The 19480-nt window shown below is 58.8% G+C and overlaps 2 protein-coding genes across 4 annotated transcripts; one reads left to right on the top strand and one right to left on the bottom strand.

The window, feature by feature from the left end:
• Nucleotides 1–1167: 1167 nt before the first annotated feature.
• LOC142431940 (cytochrome P450 2F3-like) lies at nt 1168–5316 on the top strand. Its single transcript, XM_075536949.1, has 9 exons — nt 1168–1350; nt 2548–2710; nt 3077–3226; nt 3513–3673; nt 4020–4196; nt 4293–4431; nt 4517–4704; nt 4907–5048; nt 5135–5316. Exons 1-9 carry the CDS (start codon nt 1168–1170, stop codon nt 5314–5316), a joined length of 1485 nt encoding a protein of 494 aa, XP_075393064.1.
• A 135-nt stretch (nt 5317–5451) lies between these two features.
• Nucleotides 5452–13214, bottom strand: EGLN2 (egl-9 family hypoxia inducible factor 2). 3 transcript variants are annotated; one of them, XM_075536845.1, is made up of 6 exons: nt 13120–13214; nt 11039–12122; nt 7006–7125; nt 6475–6611; nt 6214–6281; nt 5452–6025 (listed from the first exon to the last, which is right to left on the bottom strand). In XM_075536845.1, the coding sequence occupies exons 2-6, from the start codon at nt 11903–11905 to the stop codon at nt 5970–5972; spliced, it is 1248 nt and encodes a 415-aa protein (XP_075392960.1). In that variant the 5' UTR covers nt 11906–12122; nt 13120–13214; the 3' UTR covers nt 5452–5969. The 3 variants fall into 3 exon arrangements, with proteins under 3 accessions (XP_075392960.1, XP_075392961.1, XP_075392962.1); XM_075536846.1 differs by lacking the exon at nt 13120–13214 and adding an exon at nt 13001–13111; XM_075536847.1 differs by lacking the exon at nt 7006–7125.
• Nucleotides 13215–19480: the final 6266 nt, after the last annotated feature.

Below are 19480 nucleotides of genomic sequence, written 5' to 3' on the forward strand. Positions count from 1 at the left end.
TCACCATCTTGAAAACCCCACAGGGCAGGTCTACCCTGTCCTGTGGGGTTGCTGTACTTCAGACCTGGCTCGATGGCAGTGAGTTCTGTTGGGTTGTTTTGTTTTGTTTTGTCCATTAAGTTGGTGGAGAAATTCCATTAGCTTTCCTTTCCATTTTTCCAAGAACTTTTTGAAGCCCCTTCCTATATTTTAGAGAGCAAGAGACACTTCCAGGATCAAGCTGACCCCCCTTCTCCTCCCTAGGCCCTGCCCTGTGCCAGGCACCCAGTACAAGGCTGGTTCAGATGCGCTCGTGCCCCACTCCTGCAGCCCCCACAGAGGAAGATGGGCCCCAACCCTGAACAGTCTATCCTCAGGACTGATTTAACCACCCTCTCCCCGAGTCCTGGCCTATGAGCACCTGGGTCGGCTTCTGCCTGGGTCCTCCCAGGCCCAATGAAGTAAGCATTCCAGAACCTGGCTCAGATGCTGCACAGCAGTATGGGCAGGGCACATCGGTGGTGACTTGGCCATAGAAACGTCAGCATGCAGTGACCCGGAGGTAATTAACAAGAAAGAAGGCACCCAGGTGTCCCAGGACAGGCAGGAAAGTAAGTGCCAACCGGAAGGGCATGCCCAGGAGGCTAGGGGACTCAGGGGCACCTCCATAGACAGGCACAGCACGCAGGCCTCTAAGGGCTGCAAGCCTGGACGTGAACAGGGATCAGGTGTGAGTCTCCTGGAATCACAGGCACTGAGCACAGACATGCCAGGCTGATGGGAACGTTGGGGGAGGGGAGGGGCGGGGAGGGGAGCGTAGAATATGTTTAGAAACAGAAACATGACACAGGCCATGGCATTTAGAGGTCACAGACCCAGAGGTGGCCAGTGGATATAGGAGTGCACAGAATGGCCCCCAAGGTGCTCAAAAAGGTACACCTGTTGCCCATTGTCACCTGACAATGCTGGCGCAGCGAGATGGCCCCATCGTGCAGGCTGAGGCAGGCCAAAAGGATAAAGACAGGTGTCCCCGGAGGGCTGGGGCTGGGCGTGAGATGAGGCTGGGGAACCTACCAAGTGAGAGCCTACAGACCTCTCCCCTCCCACACTGGTCCCCGCCCCTGCCCCACCCAAGACCCCCTGGGACTAAAGTAGAGCTGAAGGGCCAGGGCTGGCAGCATCACCAGCATGATGGGCAGTGGCCTTGTGGCGCTGCTGTTGCTACTCCTGGTGCTGGCGCTCCTGTGGTGGGCCAGGGGTGTGAGGGGCACCAGGATTCCGGGGGCCCTGCCTCCCGGGCCCGTGGCTCTCCCTTTACTGGGGAACTTGCTGCAGCTGCAATCAGGACGCCTGGACCATACCCTGATGGAGGTAGTCAACAGGGCATCGGGGAACCGAATTCTGGGTTCTCTGGAGGCCGGGCGGGCGTGACCATTCTGGATTCCCCGGATGAGGCCAGAGGTCAGGGCTCAGACCCCAGGGGACAAGGCTGCAGAAAAAGAAAGGGGCTGGGGGAGGGGAGCCGCTGGTCTGGGGACCTAGTCCTGAGTGAGGAGGAGACTGGTAGCAAGTTCCATCTATGGGGAGGGGGCCTGGACTCCTGGATTTTGCCAGGGAGGGGGGCAGGGGTAGACTTGGACTTGTGAGGCCTGAAGGAGGCCTGAGGCGAGAAGGCAGGTTCCAGGGTAAGAGGGTCAAACCCCACACCAAGCCCACTTCTGTGTCCTCAATGCCCATAGGTCAAATGACCTTCTCTCTAGGGCTTCTGAGGAGCCCTGGTGGTGTAGTGGTTTTGCGTTGGGCTGCTCACCACAAGGTTGGCAGTTCAAAACCACCAGCCTCTTCGCCGAAGAAAGAGCCCATGAAGAGTTACAGACTCAGAAACGCACATGGGTTGCAGTGAGCCACCCGTTTGAGTTTGGGGTTTTTTGAAACTGTCGATCTGCAGGGAGCAGACAGCCTCATGTTTCTCCCGTGGAGTGACAAGTGGGTTTACAATGCAGATCTTTTGGTTAACTGCTAATGCTTACTCAATAGATCCCAAACACAATGCTATAGAGTTGATGCTGACTCCAAGAGCGCCTACAGAACAGAGTAGCACTACCCCCGCCCCCTGGGTTTCTGAGGCTCTAACTCTTACAGCAATAAGAAGCTTTCTCTTTCTCCCTTGGAACAGCAGGTGGGTTTGAACTACCGACGTCGTGGTTAGCAGCCCAAATGTATACCCACACCACCACCAGGGCTCCTGAGAATCTGGACCCTCGGTTCAAGAGAAAGGGAGACTGAGGCACCGATCGTGTGAATGTATAGGAGACTGAAGACCTGGGCTTCTAGGTCCAGAGAAGCAGAGTGCAGGGAGCTGAAGGCTGGACCCGCGGCTCTCAGGGCCCCCTGGGGCTGGCAGCCTAAACTCTTGGGCTTGGGGACTGAGAACAGGGGTCCGGCCTTTAGGGTGGGAAGAAGGCTCATGGAGGCGCAGGCTCCGAGTGGGCCTCTGGAGTCCCTGGAGGCGGGGAGAAGGGGCGCAGGGAGGCAGAAGGGGACCCTCTGAGTGCCGCCTCCCCGCAGCTGTCGCGTCGCTGGGGCCCGGTGTTCACCGTGTGGCTCGGGCCGCGCCCGGCGGTGGTGCTGTGCGGCTACGAGGCGCTGCGGGACGCCCTGGTGCTGCAGGCTGACACCTTCGCCGGCCGCGGGACCTTGGCCGCCTTTGAACGCTTCATGCGCGGCAACGGTGAGGCCATGCGGAGTGGGGGCTTGGCCTGATGGAGGGGCTGGGCTAACGCGGGTGGAAGGGGGCTGAGGGACTAAGGGCCGAATCAGCGCGCACTCCCTGGTAGAGAAGACCCTGGTGAAAGGGCCAGAGGGCTGTGATCAGGGGCGGAGACAACGTGTGGGTAGGGCCGCTCAATGCACAAAAGAGGGGTCCAACTGTGGGCAGCCGAGGCTATTGCAGCCTCGGGGTCAGGAAAGGAATTGCGAAGAAGGCAGGACCACGAGGTTGGAGGCTCGGGGAGGAAGCTTGGCTGGTGTCACCAAGGGGCTTGGGGCGGGGTCAACTAGCGCTCCTCTCCCTACCCCCCTTTTCTGCGCTGTTCAGGCATCATCTTTTCCAATGGGCCGCGTTGGCGGGCACTGCGCAATTTCACCCTGGGAGCCCTGAAGGAGTTCGGCTTGGGTACGCAGACCATCGAGGAGCGCGTGGTGGAGGAGGCCTCGAGTCTGCTGGAGGAGTTTCGAGCCACCCAAGGTGCGACCCTGTTGGCATAGGGGTGACATCCTGGGCTGTAAGATTCGAAGGTCGGCAGTTTGATACCACCAGCTAGTTCCACCGGAGAGACAGGGCTTTCCACTCCCATATAGTGCGTCTCCGAAACTCACAAGGGCAACTCTACCCCTGGATTTTTGGTCCGACCCCAGTGGGAAAGCTGAGGGACCCTAGCCAGTAAAGCCAAGAGCTATTGGAAGGTGGGGGGTGAGAGACACAGAGGAAGCATTGTAAACCCACCCGTACCCCATCCTGTCTTCTCCCCCAGGCGTCCCATTCGACCCGAGGCAGCTGCTGGATAACGCTGTATCTAACGTGATCTGTTCGGTGGTCTTCGGGAACCGCTATGGCTATGGGGACCCCCAGTTCTTGAGGCTCCTGGACCTCTTCAGTGACAACTTCCGCATCATGAGCTCCAGATGGGGCGAGGTGGGTGGTAAGGGCTGTTCTGAACTCTCCCCGGAGGCTTAGACATGGGATCCCTAGAAGAGGGCAGCCCCGGAGTCTGAAATGTATGCATTCTAGAACCTAGAAGCCCCTGGACAAGACAGATTGACCCCGTGTCTGCAACCAGCAGACTCCAGCGTGCCGACAACTCTGAGGAGGGTGTGGGGCCAGGCAGCACGGTCTCCTTCCGTTATTGCTCCCAGTTGGAATCAACTCAATGGTCCCGAAACAAGAACCTAGCGCATTAAAGTCTTGGTCCAATCTCCCCACGGGGAAACGGAGGCTGCCTGGCCTTGTCTGAAGCCTCATTGAGATCCTGTCTCCCCAGATGTACAACATTTTCCCCTCTCTCCTGGACTGGCTCCCGGGCCCGCACCATCGAATCTTCCGGAACTTCGCAGAGCTGCGCGTCTTCATCTCCGAACAGGTCCAGCGGCACAGGCGGACGCGGCAACCTGGGGAGCCCCGCGATTTTATCGACTGCTTCCTCGACCAGATGGATAAGGTGCGGATCCCTGCCGCCCCCTGAGCTCTCCTGGACCGCCTGTCTGCAGGGCCCTGGCCCGGGGCAGTGCGTCCATCTCCCCCTCACCCCGTGCAGGAAACACAGGCGGACAGCCATTTCCAGGAGGAGACGTTGGTGATGACCACACACAACCTGTTCTTCGGCGGCACTGAGACCACCAGCACCACCCTGCGCTACGGGCTTCTCATCCTGCTCAAGTACCCAGAGGTGGCAGGTCTGCCAGTGAAGGGGGGGAGGGGGACTGGGGCTGGGGTCCCAGGCACGCCCGCCTGGCTCACAGCCTCTGCCGCCGGTCCCAGCCAAGATGCAAGCGGAGCTGGACACCGTGGTAGGTCGGGCGCGCGCCCCGAGGCAGGAGGACCGCGCTCGGCTACCCTACACCAACGCCGTCCTGCATGAGATCCAGCGCTTCATCAGCGTGCTGCCGCTCGGCCTGCCGCGCGCCCTCACCCGCGACGCCTACCTGCGTGGCCACTTCCTGCCTAAGGTGCTTGCTGAGCGGGGCAATACAGGAGTGGGGATGGGGGCTCTGCGCTGGGGGGCAGGACACAAGACCTCCTCCTGCACAGCTGCCTAGGCCTCGGCCTGCAGTGTGAAGGCCACAGGCCTCCCAAAAGACCCTTGACCGCAGGAGCCGCCCAAGTTTGCCAATTCCCCATCCATCTTCTCACACATGCCCCGCCCCCCAGGACACCTTCGTGATTCCCCTGCTGGTGTCTGCGCACCGCGACCCCACCCAGTTCAAGGACCCGGACTACTTCAACCCCACCAACTTCCTGGACGACCAGGGCGAGTTCAGGGCCAACGACGCCTTCATGCCTTTTGGTCCAGGTCAGACCCGGGCAGGGCGGGGGCAGTGGGCGGGGCCGGGGCTGCCACTGCAGCATTGGGTGCTCAGTGCGCCCCTGTGTTCTCAGGCAAGAGGATGTGCCTGGGGGCGGGGCTGGCCCGCGCCGAAATCTTCCTCTTCCTCACGGCCATCCTGCAGCAGTTCAGCCTGCTCCCCGTGGGGAGCACTGACCACATGGACCTCACTCCGCGGTACACAGGCCTGGGTAACTTGCCGCCGGCCTTCCAGCTCCGCCTGGAGGCCCGCTGAGGCCAGGCCCCACCGCCAAGCTGCCCCCGCAGCCCAAGGATCGCTCAATAAAAGCTCGGAACTGCAGGTGGAAGGCGATCCTTGCCTCGATGGCTGGCTGGCTGGCTGGCTGGGTGGGACTGAGGGTCAGGTGGATGCAGCTGAGGTAAACTTTTATTTCTTTCTTGGCTGAATCTCCACGCTCATGCTCCTTCGGGGCTCTCTTCCCCTGCCCAGGCAGCGGTAGCCCCCTCGGAAAGATGCCCTATAGCCCAAGGGGTGGGGGAGTCACTTCACATTCCAGGCTGGAGGGAGGGGAGGGAGGGTTGGGGTGCACAGACACCCCCAGCCCCCCACAATCCTTTGCCAGCAAGAGGCCATGACTCGCCCCACCCCACCCCAAATCTGGCATCCTGGCAGCAAGTGGCACTGCCCAATTCCGGTGCTCCATACCGCCAGGGCAGGGCACAGGCCTACCCCCAGCGCCGGTGATGGGACCCCCAGGTCACAAGCTCAGGCCCAAAGCCCAGCACAGGGCAGCAGAGGCTCTCCTGCTTGGTCCCCACACCAGCCAGGACAGAGGCAAAGGCGGCGGCAGCAGCAGTGGTGGAGGGGAAGGCGCGGTCCCCAGCATGGCTCTCTGGTCTGTCCATGCAGCTCGGGGGGGCTGGTCACTAAGTGGGCGGGGTTGGCTGTGACACGGGCACTTGGACTCCCTTCTGTCCTGAAGCTGGAGGTGACAGGAGAGGAGTCATTAGACCGAGAGAGGGGGTTGGGGGAGGCCAGGAAAAACCTGGGGGGTGGAGAGGAGCATGGAGAAACGGGGGTTGCTGGGGTCACAGGTAGAGGGGCTGTCCAGGCCAGTTGGTCAGGGTTTTAGAGAGAGGGGCAATGTGAGGGAGGAGGACATGTACGTACCTAGCTGGTATTTGTCTTTGGCTGCTGCCCGCTCCTTGGCATCAAAATACCAGACAGTGATGGCGTACCTGCGGACCAGAGACGCCCCCGGGGCAGCGAGAGACCCTTCACGACAGTCCCAGTATCCACTAGCCACCGCCCACCCTCGGAACCGAGCTGTTCTCACTTAGCAGCCCCACGCACACACCTTATTCCCCGCTCATTTCCAGTTCCTGGCTAGACTCAGCGTGCACCGCGGGAATACCTGGAAGTAGGTCCTACCTGGTGGCATAGGCCGGCTTCACCTCATGGGGGTTCCGCCGATCAGACCAGAAAATGAGCAGGCGGTCGAATAGCGGTTCGATGTTGGCGACCACAGGCCGGCCCTCGGGGAAGATCTGAAGCAAGCCGCCGTGCACCTGGGGGCGGGCCCGGGGCTCAGGTGGGGTCCGCTGGTCCGGGCTGGGGCCCCTGACTTGCACTGCCCAGAGGAGCCCACCAGGGGGCATGTGCTGCCTCCCAACACCCAGGCTGGGCCTGAGTGACAGCCCGAGTCTGCATCACCATGGAGATGGACAGGAAGCTACTCAATGAAGACAGGAAATAGGGGAAGTGTTCACGACAAGGCGGGGCGGGGCTGGACAGCCGGCACCATTTCCTGGGGGGGGGGGAAGAGTTCTCACCCCACAGTCCACCGGAGGGGAGGAGGAGCGGCCATTCCCAGGAAGGGCCAGCAGATGGCACTGCCCAGGTAGAACGACAGGGACCAAGAGAACCCTAGGCTCTTGGAGGTGTGAACCGACGGGGCCCTACCTTGACGTCCCAGTTCTGATTCAGGTAATAGATGCAAGTGATGCATCGCCCGTCGCCGTGGGGATTGTCTACGTGCCTCACGTACCCCAGCCCGTTGCCTGGGTAACACGCCACCATGGCCTGGCAGACAAGAGGGGGAGCTGGGGTTACAGGATTCAGGCAGGGACGGTTGGGGAAAGCAGACAGACAAGCCTCTTCCACACTTCTTGTGGCCTCGGAGAGGGCCTCCCTGCCCTGCCCAAGCTCCCATCTCCTGGCATGGACGAACTGCCCCGTGGCCTTCCGAGATGAGAGGCCAAAGTGTGGTCTTTCTCCCCAGGAGAGCGGCTGGTGTACTTGAACCGCTGACCTTGCCTTACAAGGTCGCTATAGTCTCCACTGCGGGTCCTCCACTACCTGCTGCCAACCACACTGGGACTGGGGCAGCTTCCGGGGGCGGGGGTGGAAGGTGGGGGGTGGATAACACACACTATCGCAACCCACCCGCCACGGAGGTGGGGCCTGAGCATTTGAAAGCCTTCTGGTGCGATTCCAGTGTGCAGCCCAGTCTGAGAACAAAATTAAAGACCTGCCTCGTCTAAATGGCACTCTAAGACCTGAAATTCAGTCCTAAACGCACAGGCAACAGCTTAGTGACGCTGGCACAGTCCAGTCCCTGCCCCCGAGTGGGCTCAGCTGCCCCCCTTGTAAAAAGGGGCTCATCATAAGCCCCGGCTCTGTCCGACAGCAGTCGCGTTAGCCCCTCTGAGCACATGGTCCCGACCCCCACACGCCAGGGGCCCACCCCCCCATGAACTACCCTAGTGCCCCTCGTCCCCTGGCTTCTGTGAACACACACACGTAGCCACGAGGCTCATTTTCTACCGGACAGCTCCCACAGCCCTGCCCCAAGCAGGCCATGCCCCAGGCCCTTTCCTTGGGGAAAGGCAGCAGTCTGGGGTGGGAGAGAAAGCCCAGACCCACCCCTAACACCCCCTGCAGACCCGACACCGGGGAGCCAGCCTCAAGAGTGACTGAAAGTCCCTATCTCAAGTTCCTCACCCACAGCGCTGACACCCCGCCTCAGGTTGCTGCGGGGCTTTAACAAGACCATGTCCAGGACAGCGGCTACGGACTAAAATGCCTTCAAAACAAAACAAAAAGAGCACAGGCCTCCGCACGGCACAAAGCTGAAGAGGGCTGGGTGAGGAAGCGGCACACAGGGGCGGGCGGGCGGGCGGACAGGTCTTGGATCCTCCCTTGGACCCAGGGAAGGCTGGAGCCAGGGAGGGCTGGACAATCGGAATCCCATGGGCCAACAGGTACGTGCTGCTTCGAAGGGCCGTTGGTCAGGTGGACCCCGCCCCCCAGCTTCCCCCCAGGCCTGAGTGGCGGGAAATCCACTTGCCCTACGATGGCCTGCGCCTTCAGATGGCCAAGGAAGGGGCACAGGTAGCCTAGCTTCTTCCTTGCCACCTCCCACCTCTCACCTCTCACCCGTCGCTGTCAGCAGCCAGGTCTATGCTGGCCCATGGTCTCCCCTCGGGAAGGGATATGGCCAGGGACAGAAGGGCCTAGGATCTGGGATAGGTGAGTCACAGGCCCTCCAGGCAGGATTCCAAGGCCAGATGCTGCCAATTCTGTACCTGGACAGGATTTGGGGGAGGGAGGGAGGGAGGGGAGCCCGCACACTTGCACACTGCACTCCTCGCAGCAGCCTTCAAGGTCCAATGACAGAGCACCACCAACGCTAGCAACCGTCTGCCCCTTGCTCGCTTACTCTGCCTTTTGTGCAGGTCATGCTCACCCCCAGCTCGGGGACCTCACACCTGCCAGTCTCTCTGCCTAGAACACCCTTACCCTTGCCCTCCTGGGGGGGGGTCAGGTCAAAGGTTACTTAGCCATCTTAGCATTATTAGCGGAAGCCTCCCCCACTGGGGTGGGGCATTTTCTCAACCCAGCCCTGCACTGTCATGTCAAGCCTTGATTGGAGGCCCCCAGTACCACCACCACCCATTCTCCCCAGGGTCTGCTGACAATACCTGCCCTGTTCTGCTCCCCCCACTGTGGGCCCCCCCACCACCACCACATACGCAGGGAATGGAACAGGGAATAGGGTGCAGAAACCTGCCCACATACACACACCTGGGGGGAAGGGGGCTGGGGACACCCTCAGGCCTCAGAGACATGCCTACTTCCTATTCCGGATAAGAGAGGATCTGAGCCCTTCAAAGCAAGAGGCCACATTGATCTGGCTCTCAGGGAAGGGGCAGCTGGCTCCAGGACAGAATAACAAGAACTACCGAGCCTGAGTGCCCACAAGCCAGGAGTGCCCCCAGTCCCAGGCAGGCAGAGAGAGACCAGGCTGAGGTCCTTGGGGGTGGGGCCCCTTCAGAACTGCTGGATGCCGGGGAGCCCAGCCCCTAACAGAAGGGCACCAGCAGAGCAGAGGCGCCAGGGAGATGGCAGCTGGCAAGGTCCACAAGCAGGTAGACGCTGGCCCACCCACACCAGTGACCCACGTGGTCCACCCCTACCGACAGCTACCACCCACCTCAACACCCCTAGAGACTTATTTCAGAGCCAAGGACAGGAGTCCAGACACAGCCCTTTGACCACCTGGTGTCTGGAGAGGTTGCATCAAGGGGGCCAGTCCCAGATAACTCCGGGCCCAGGGCTGGTCCCACTCCTCCACCCCGCTCAGCCCCTTCTTACCTCCTGGCAGCAGAGGCGGCAGAGGCAGGGCTAAAATATCCTAGGACTCTCCATCCTAAGCAGGGCCTTGTCCCCCACCATGGGTCAAATGGGAGCCCCAGGTACCCAGGGGAGGAGCCCCGCCCCTCTTCCTGTGAGCACTCCCTGCCAGCTCTCACCTCACCTCGCCTCCCCCGACCTCTCGCCCACAGAGGGAAGGTGCTGAGGTCCCCGCCTGCCAGGAGCCTGGCCCAGAGAGGGGCAGGCTCTCTCTCCAGCTATCAAATAACGGGGTGGGGGGGGGTGGAAGTAGGACGCACATTCCAGCTGGGATGGGGAGGAAACAGGCCTCACCCAGGGAGAGCCAGCGCTGGCCTGAACAGAAGCAGAACCCGAGATGGGACCGATGCAGAGGGAGGGGACATCAGCCAGACCTGGTTGCGCGGGCACAGCAGTGGGCTTGCCCATGAGGCCCTTCCCAACAGTGCCAAGCTGGAGCCCACCCTTCCAGGGGGCATGACCACATCAGCAGGGCAGATAGCCCCCCTCCTGCTGCGGGGCTCTCGGTCCCAGCTGGCGCCAAACAGCAGGCCCTGGCAACTGCCTGGCAACTTCACTAGGGGTGAGGCATTCTCTTGCGAGGGGCGTCTGTGGTCCCTGGCAGATTCTCCCAGGGCCTGGGTTTCCCCCAACAGAGCGAGAGCTGCAAGTCCAAAGCCCAGCAAAGGAAACGGGAGCCAGCAGCAAAGACACGGAGGGGCCAAGGGTCAAGAGAGCAAACACAACAGACAAGAAGGACGGAGAAAGACGGAGGGACAAGGCAAACCTGGGACAGGGGGAGAAGAGATGGGGCCTGCCCGGGGCCACCCCCAAGAGGCATATGGTCCCCAGCTCTGGCGCGGAGGGCAGCCTCCCTTGGGAGCCAGCACACACACCACTGCTGCAGGCCCTGCCACCCAGGGACAGGGAACAGAGGAATGCCTGGCCCAACTGCAGACAGGCAAAGGGACAGGGTGGGCTTTGCACAGGCCAGCAGGCAGGCTGGACGGAGGAGGGAAGGGCAGGGGAAGGAAAGGAGGAAGGTCGGGACACAGACAAGCCAAGTGGGCAGACGGGGACAGAAACACGTGTCTGTCCGTATCAAGTGTGGTTGATTGAAGGCCACAGACCCCCCCCACCCTGGGCCCATACCCACACATCAGGTTCAGACTCCAGAGGCTCCCAGACGTGGAAATTGAGGGCTGGTGGTGCACACAGCGCTGCGGCAGTCTTGCCACCGCTCCCAACCACCAAGTGCTCTGAACCCTTGCCAACCCGACGTCGCCCCCACGTGCCCAGCGCAGAGCCCCCCCAGCCTCACCTTGGTGCGCCCATTGATGACGTAGCCCCCCAGCCGCCCTGCGCAGTGCCGAATCACCGTGTCCACGTGCGCCATGAGGGCCCCGATGCTCTGGCAGCCTGGCTCGTGGCCTTCCACCCAGGTGATCTGGTCCCCGCGGATGCTGCGCGGCGGGATGGCACGCTGGCTCACCAGCTGCCCGTCACACAGGCGCCCGTCCCGCTTCAGGGTCTCCACCTCGGCCAGCACGCGGCCACAGAGCGCCGCCCCCAGGAAGCTGTCCTTGACGCAGATGCCGTAGTACCGCATGCAGGGCACGATGTAGTCCAGGGCCAGGCGCTCCAGAGTGGTGGGCAGCAGCGCTTCCTCTTTCAGCCTGGCTCTCACCTCCCCACTGCCACTGCCACAGGCCCCGCTGCCTTCTTCCTCCTCCTCCTCCTCCTCCTCCTCCTCTTCCTCGGCTGCCTCCTGGTGCTCCTGCCGGGCCCAGGGCCGCTTGCTGGGGGCAGGGGCATCCCCACCATCCTCTGCCCATTTCCGCTTTGGGGCCTCAGGCCGGGCACCCTGAGATGCCAGCCGCTGGCACCCCTTGGTGACCAGGGCTGCGGCGCCTTCACTCCGCAGCGCCCGCAGCTCACCACCATCGTGACCGCCGAAGCCCTCTCCCAGAGGGCTGGTAGTGGGGGCAGCAGCTGCAGCTCGGGAGGTCCCGTTGCCCGCTGAGGCCTCACCGGGCGCTTCCGGGCAGTGGTAGGAGGGCAGCAGGGGACAGGGCAGGTAGCTCTCCACCCCCATCCTGGCCCGGCCAGCCTCGGAGGGCTCCGACACAGACCCTGGCAACGGTGGGTGAGCCTGACTCAGGGGCTGAGGCTGGCACGGGCTGTCCATGGCAGCAGCGTCTTCATCCCCAGGGCATGGAGGGCACGGCCCAGGCCCATGTTGCCACCCTCCTCCACCACCTGCTCCACTGATGCGGCGGGGGGCAGCGGGGCCTGGTGTGGGGCAGGATGCGGCAAGACAGGCAGGAGGCTGGGGCAGAAGGTGCTAGCTGGTCCCTGGGTCCTCTGCAGTCCCTAGAGGCCTGGGAGGTGACCAGTCACCGTGGCTGGAGGAAGAGAGAAAGGGGGATGTGAAGGGGGCTGCTGAAAGGGGGCGGGGGGCACTGGAAGGGCAGCAGAGAGGAAGCAAACCAGGGTGGTGGACTTGGGTAGAGGGAGCCCCCAAGGCAGACTGGCCCTGAGCCTGGGGTGGGGACAGTGGGGCAGGTATCACTGACAGGCAAGAGGGGTGAGGGAGGCAGGTTAGGTGACCCCAAGGCGGAGGACAGAGAACTCGTAGCCTTCTGCCAGGGCAGAGACAGGACCTGAGGAACAGCGAGGAGTTGGGAAGCGGAAGTCGCTGGAAGCAGGCAGGAAGGACCCACCTGGAGCGGGGGTCCAGAGAGGAACAGAAGGAAGGGGGTCTAAAGAGGGATCGAGGAAATGGGGGGGTGTCTACAGACAAAGGGGATCGGGGGGCCCAGAGACAGAAAAACAGACCGGAGGGAAGCTGGGGGGCTGGGCCTTGCGCTGCCAGACGGAGCGGGGTGGAGGGGTCGACCCGAGGCCAATGGGAGGAAGCCAGTTGGGGCAGACATACACCCAGACGGAAGGGAGGTCCTGAGACAGACGGACCAACGGAAAGGGGCCTCGGGAGAAGGGTACACGGCATCAGAGGCAAGGGGGGCGGGGGCGCTCGCGCGCCCGGAGACAGGACGCGGAGAGGGGGCGGCCCCCTCACAACTCCGCGGGGGCCCACCGGCCTCGGGGCCCAGGGGGACAGAGCAGGGGCCGGAAGGCCGGACCGAGGGACCGCTCAGGCCCGCCTGTCGCCCGCGGCCGGCTCGGGTTCCCGCTCCCACCCCAACCCCCGCGCAACGCAACGGCCTGCACCCAACGTCCGGGGCGCTCGCTGGCCTGCTCCCCGCCCCACCCCCACTCTCACCTCCCCGGGGGTCGCCAGGCTCCCCCGCGAAGTGCCGGGGCCGGAGCCCCGCACCCCAGGGCTCGGGCCGAAGCGGCCCTGCCCTCCCCCGCGGCCCTTCCTCTCCGCATTCGGCTCACCCCGCGTTTTCCTCCGGCCCCGGCTCCGCCGTTCGTGCCAGCCGCCCAGCGCCGCCGCACCGCGCGCCATGCCCCGCCCCCGCCCCCGCCGCGCCCCGCCCCCGCCCCCGCCGCGCCCGGCCCGGCACGTGACCGCCGGAGGCAGGTGCGCACGCGCGAGCCACGTGGGGCGGGCGAGGACTCCCGCGCGCCCCCGCCCGCCCCAGAAAGGGGCCGGGCCGCCTGAAACGAGGCTCATTTGCATTCCGCGTGCCTCCCCGTGAGGCCCGCGGGGCGTGGCGCTGGGAGGAAGGGCTCCAGCCCGCCGAGGGTGCGTGCTGCAAACGAACGTGGGCGGGGCATGCAAATGACCTGTTTACAAGGGCAACCCCGCCCCCCTCCTTCAAAGCCCACCGCCAGACCCCGTAGGGGTAGTTCAATGAACCTTTTCATGAGAAGCTCTGCCTCCTCCTAGGCCAAGAATCAAAGCCCAGATCCAAAACCAAGCACAGGGTCCTGGGGTCCTCTCGCGACAGTCAGCACTCAAACTGGGTAGAATGCCCCACGGGATTCCGACGCACCCATGGCGCAGTCGTTAAGTGCTTGCTACGCACCCAAAGGGCAGCAGCTCCAACTCACCAGCCACAGGAGAAAGCATCCATAAAGATGCACAACCTTGGAGGAATGTGAGGGTGGGTGATATTCTGTCCTTAGGGTCACTGTGAGTCAGGATCCACTGAATAGGAGGGCTGTTATTTTGAGAGAGTGTGTGTGTGAGAGAGAAAGAGAGAGAATTGGGTGAAGGTTTACAGAACAAATGTCAGGGAGTTTAGTGTTATCTTTACCAAACAAATTGCTACTTCTTTCTCCACCGGCTTCCAGCACAATTTACACCGTGTCCTTCAAGTCAATTCCGAATCAGCAACCCGACATCAGGTTACAGAAACTGCATCTTTACAGCCATGGAGGAGATGGCTGATTCAGACTACTGACCATGCAATTTGCAGTCCAATATTACCTAATAGTGCCATCAGGGCTCCTTAGTCCGAGAATAAAATGAACTCCAGCTCTCTGTGCTAGTCCGGCTGGACGAGAGCAACAAATCCAGAGACATGCATATGTGTATAAGAAAGAATTTTATGTCCAAGAGCAATTGTGTGTTTAAAAACAGCCCAGTCCAGATCAAGTCCATAAATCTGACATTAGCCCATATGTCCAATACTAGTCCATAAATTCCTATTTAGACTCATGCAGCCATGTAATGATGCTGAATGCAGGAAGATCACAGGCCAGTGGGTGGAGAGTCTTGTAGATCCAGTGGCGATGGAAGCACCTCGGCATTGGCATGGGTCACCACGTGGCTCCTCACGCTCCATCAGTGTGTCACCATGTGGATTGTCAACGGGAATGCCTACCAGATAGTATGTCCCACCTCCAGGGAGGAAGACAGGAGTTCTCAGAATCCTGTGTGCATGCGCACACAGAGGCATGATTGACAGGCTAGACTCCACCCTGCCCTTAACTTGACAGATTATGTAACTGCCACACTGCCATTGGATCGATTCTAACACACAGTTACTGTAAAAAGTGAAATAAGAAAGGATATGGCGTTCACTGAAGACAAATGGGTACATAAGCAAATGTGGTGAAAAAAGCTGATGCTGCCCAGCTATCAAAAGATATAGCATCTGGGGTCTTAAAGGCTTGAAGGTAAACAAGCAGCTATCTAACTCCGAAGCAACAAAACCCGCATGGAAGAAGCACACTAGCCTGTGTGATCAGGAGGTATCCAAATCAGGTATCAGGCATCAAAGAACAAAAAATCATGTCATTGTGAATGAGGGGGAGTGCAGAGTGGGGACCAAAAACCCAGCTGTAGGCAACTGGACATCCCCTTACTGAAGAGTCACAGGGAGGAGACGAGCCAGTCAGGGTGCAGTGTAGCAACAATGAAACACACAACTTTCCTCTAGTTCCTAAATGCTTCCTCCCAGCCCGCTATTATGATCCCAATTCTACCTTACAAGTCTGGCTAGACCAGAGGATGTACACTGGTACAGATAGGAACTAGAAACACAGAGAATCCAGGACAGATGATCCCTTCAGGACCAGTGGAGAGAGTGGTCATACCAGGAGGAAGGAGGGAGGGTGGGGTAGAGAGGGCGAACCAATGATAAGAATCTACATATAACCTCCTCCCTGGGGAACAGACAACAGAAAGTGGGTGAGGGGAGACATCAGAAAATGTAAGATATGCCAAAATAATAATTTATAAATTATCAAGGGCTCATGAGGGAAGGGGGAGTGGGGAGGGAGGGAGAAAAAATGAGGAGCTAATGCCAGGGACTTACGTGGAGAGCAAACATTTTGAGAATGATGAGGGTAACAAAAGGTACAAATGTGCTTTCTACAATTGATGTATGTATGGATTTTGTGGTAAGAGTTGTATGAGCCCCCAATAAAATGATTTTTTAAAAATTACAATCTCAGAGGGAAAAAAAGACTATGGATAGAAAAGTCATATTAAATAATTCAATGCATTGTAGGCCACCTCTTGGCTCCTCTGCCCTTACTCTTTTCATATGTGACTCCCCATTCTAGACATCCCGTTTCTAAGTGGTCCATCCCTATCAACCCAGTACTCTAAGGAGGAAAGAATGCTTCTCAAAGTGAAGAATTGTTAGGTAGCAAGAGAGAAGGTTGTTCCTCTCCATGCCTGGGGGCTCCACTCCCTACAGGAAGTTGGAAGCTGATAAAGGTTAAAAGGCATGCACAAATTCAGACCCTGGAGCCAGGAAGGGGGTACAATTGGGTGAGTCTCAAACTGGGCCAGGTGGACTTAATTCAGCCAATGGGACCAACCAGTATGGTTGCCCACGCCTCCCAGCTGAAAAGACCCAAAAAGGCGAGAACCAGGAGACCACCCTCTCCCCTACCCCTCTGCCAACTCAGCTGTGCTGTGGTCTCTTTCTCTCCCCTCAGGTTGCCACGTTGGGGGGGAGGGGGGTACGGGTGCGGTCCCGTGTTCAGTGACTGTAAAACCTGAAACTTCTGTGCTTCATAAAAACCTACTTGGGTCACACACCAGGCTTCGGTGTGAATTTCTTTCTCTTGCAAAGCCAAGGACCGAGGCATTTCCCACCCAAGACATCTAACAGAAGCTTCATTTCTAGGTGAAACTTGGGCCATCAGCATCCATAAGCAAAGCCCAATCCAGACAAAGCCATCAATTTCAGCACTTCATGCCAGCTCCGGTATCAAACATCCTTCTCCATGTGGTCACGTTTGGTGATCTCAGCTCTCAGCTCAGTGGTTCTCAATCTTCCTAATACTGTGACCCCTTAATAAAGTTCCTCACATTATGGTGACTACCCCCCAACCATAAAATTATTTTTCGTTGCTACTTCATCACTGCCATTTCCCTACTGTTATGAGTCAGGTGACCCCTGTAAAAGGGTCGGTCGACCCAAAGGAGTCTCAACCCACAGGTTCAGACTACTGTCTTAGCTGATCCACACTAGGTCAGTGAGGTACCAGCTGCATGCTTGGAAGTCCACACACACCTCCCTGCACATAGAACCGCTGACCCCTTCACACTTTCAGCCCTAACACACACACACACACACACACACACACACACACACACACACACACACACACACACACACACACCGTGCTAGGTCGTGCCATAGGCTCAGGGGTCACGTAACTCCCTAACTTCAAACTGACCAGCCTTCCTACTCTCAGCGTGAGCCTCTGTGGGCCAGCTTAACAGGTCCCAAGGACAGATGTCTGAACTGAACCCTTCTTCCTTGTTGCCTCTCCCACTTCCCTTCAACCAAAAGAACCAGGTGGTTACCAAGCACGCCTATCAGGCTGTCTGCTTGCTGGCTCCATCAGCCCTAACAGGGGGATTTCTCTGATGGGCATTTCCTGCCTTGATGCATCCAATGGCAAGCGGCTTGCCCCAAGCCCAGAATCCCCTCTTCTGTTGTTCATATTTCCCCTCGCAGCTCTCCTCTCAAATGTAAACCTCCAGTTCTCTGAGCAGTTCTGAGTGGGACTCTGGTTTCCACCTCAGTTAGGTCCTAAGCCCTTCTTCTTCTCCCCATTCTACATAGGCTTCCGGCTTTCAACACAACCTGTTCCTTCTGGGTAATTCCTAACTCCCCTTTTTAGCATCTCCACCAGTACAGGCTGAAGGCGAGCTTACAAGCTTTCTGTGATCATGAGCATCACGTGCGGAGGTGGATTTCACCCCACCAGGTAGGAGAAACACATTGTTCAATTTGATAAACATATAACTCTTACCCCTTTAAAAAAAAGACTCACCTTTAATCTTCCCTTTTCTATCCCTGGATCGTGTCCATTTATGTCTCTATGGCCCGCTGGCAGGTGGGGCCAGTAAGGTCTCTCCCCCCCCAACGGAATCAATCATCGGGCTAACCAATCAAAGGTCTGCCCCGGCCACTCCAGAAACAGCTCTCTCCTCTCAGCTGCAGCATATCATCTAGTCATCACAGGCAACGATAACTGAAGTCTACAAATCAAGTGTTTAGATTCCTGTGCTCTTTCCCAACCCCCCATGGTGCCATGAGTTACTTTGTAACAAATCCCATCCTCATTGTCATGGTAATGAGAGAGGACGCTGGGGGATGTGTGATAGCCACACAAAGGGAAAGAAACATCACCCTCACTAAGATCAGCTGCCCCAAACCTATTTCTCTGAAGCTCAGGTCAGACAGCGAGGCCATTGTGTGAACAGAACATGGGAACACGGCACGGTTTAACATCAGGGAAGTTGGGCGTCCGGGTATCTTCTCTCCCCATACTTACTCAATCTGTGTGTCATGCGGATCACCATCGAAGCTGGATTATATGCAGAAGACCGTGCCACCAAGATTGGAGGAAGGCTTAATGGACAACCTGGGATGTGCAGATGACACAACTTTGTTGGCTCAAAGCGAAGAGGACTTCAGGCACTCGCTGATGAAGACCAAGGATTGCCCCCTTCGGTATGGGTGACACCCCCCCAGCCACGCCCGCCATGGAAAGACCAGTGTCTGGAGGACATCATGCTTGGTAAATGAGAGGACCATGAGTTCAAGCACTGGAACGACTGTGAGGACAGTACAGCACCCAGCAGTGTTTTGTTCTGCGGGGCACAGCGGCTACGTGTTGGAACCCATTTGATGGCATGGGACAACAAGCAGCTCAGATCTATCTGCCCCCACCCTCTAACCTTGCTTACTCATTTTGACCCCAACTCTCCCTCCCTCCCATGACACTCTTGTTTTCAGGTGGCTTCTGTAATGCATTGTCATGGCCATACAGACCGTCACAGACCAGGCTGCTGATTATGGGGCTTACTAGGGAAATTTAACAGATCACAGATCAGGTGAGGAAGGTCCCTTCCCATGCCCCCAGGCAGGTCTCTCTCTGGTCCTCAATCTCTTGGCCTATGATCTGTCCCTACCGGGCAATTTTACAAAGCCCTTTCAGGGCTACCCAAGAACATGTCACTGCACTGGAAGCCTCAACCCAAAAGGCACCCAGCTCCCCCAATGAAGTGCCCAGAGGCAGCTCACCCCACAAGCCAGCTTCCTACCCCAAAGGGCTCAGCTTTACTTGACTGTGGATTGCCAAGTTCATGGCTCTGTCTCGTGCTCTGGTTCCCGGTACTGCTGCTGCTGCTGCTCCTCTGCTGTGGAGGCTGTCTCCTGGACCGAGGGTCCAGGGGGGTCGTGGGGGACCAAAGGACAAGGTCCAAAGGATGTGCTCCACTCCTCGCCCTTCTCTTTTGCCCATAGTGAGAGTTGACCTTGCTGTTTCTGAGATGGTTTGTTTTATACCCAGCAGAAAGGCCCTCACACTCAACCCCGTAACAATCCCTCACAGCTGGATTCTCTGATCCCATCAGTATGTTCCCTCCACCTTCCTATCCAGACCTATCAGGAAAGCAAAGGTGGTTGGGTGGAAGTAAAACCTATGGCTAGAAGAGCCGTATTACGTCGTTCACTGCATTGCAGCAGCCTCACAGGGCAGAGTACAACTGACCCCGAGGGATTCTGGGGCTGTACATTTTGATGGAGCAGACAGCCTCCTGTTTCTCCTGGGGAGTGGCTGGTGGGTTTGAACCACCGGCAGTGTGGTTAGTGACCTCAGTAACCTATTATGCTGCCACAGCTCCTTAGTCCAAGCACTGAGAAATAGTTTCCTTAATTGGTGGGGATGTGCCTTTATTCAATCAGCCTGGCAGGCACTACTTTGCATAACTACTTGTTAATCACCATGTGTGCTAAGTGTCCGTAAGTGAAATCGGACTAGAAATGATTTGCAAATACTTCTCTTGTCTAACTCAACTGGGTCTGCCCACTCCAGG

Source organism: Tenrec ecaudatus, chromosome 18 (genome assembly GCF_050624435.1).
Source record: "Tenrec ecaudatus isolate mTenEca1 chromosome 18, mTenEca1.hap1, whole genome shotgun sequence".
Classification (NCBI taxonomy): Eukaryota; Metazoa; Chordata; class Mammalia; order Afrosoricida; family Tenrecidae; genus Tenrec; species Tenrec ecaudatus.

What these genes read in the sequence shown, in the direction of transcription:
- LOC142431940 (XM_075536949.1), top strand. Translation starts at nt 1,168, where the DNA reads ATGATGGGCAGTGGCCTTGTGGCGCTGCTGTTGCTACTCCTGGTGCTG. An exon ending in ACGCTTCATGCGCGGCAACG is followed by an intron (nt 2,711 to 3,076) that starts GTGAGGCCATGC and finishes TGCGCTGTTCAG; the next exon opens with GCATCATCTTTTCCAATGGG. An exon ending in GGAGTTTCGAGCCACCCAAG is followed by an intron (nt 3,227 to 3,512) that starts GTGCGACCCTGT and finishes CTTCTCCCCCAG; the next exon opens with GCGTCCCATTCGACCCGAGG.
- EGLN2 (XM_075536845.1), bottom strand. Translation starts at nt 11,905, where the DNA reads ATGGACAGCCCGTGCCAGCCTCAGCCCCTGAGTCAGGCTCACCCACCG. An exon ending in AAGCCGGCCTATGCCACCAG is followed by an intron (nt 6,282 to 6,474) that starts GTAGGACCTACT and finishes TCTGGTCCGCAG; the next exon opens with GTACGCCATCACTGTCTGGT. An exon ending in CAAAGACAAATACCAGCTAG is followed by an intron (nt 6,026 to 6,213) that starts GTACGTACATGT and finishes TGTCACCTCCAG; the next exon opens with CTTCAGGACAGAAGGGAGTC.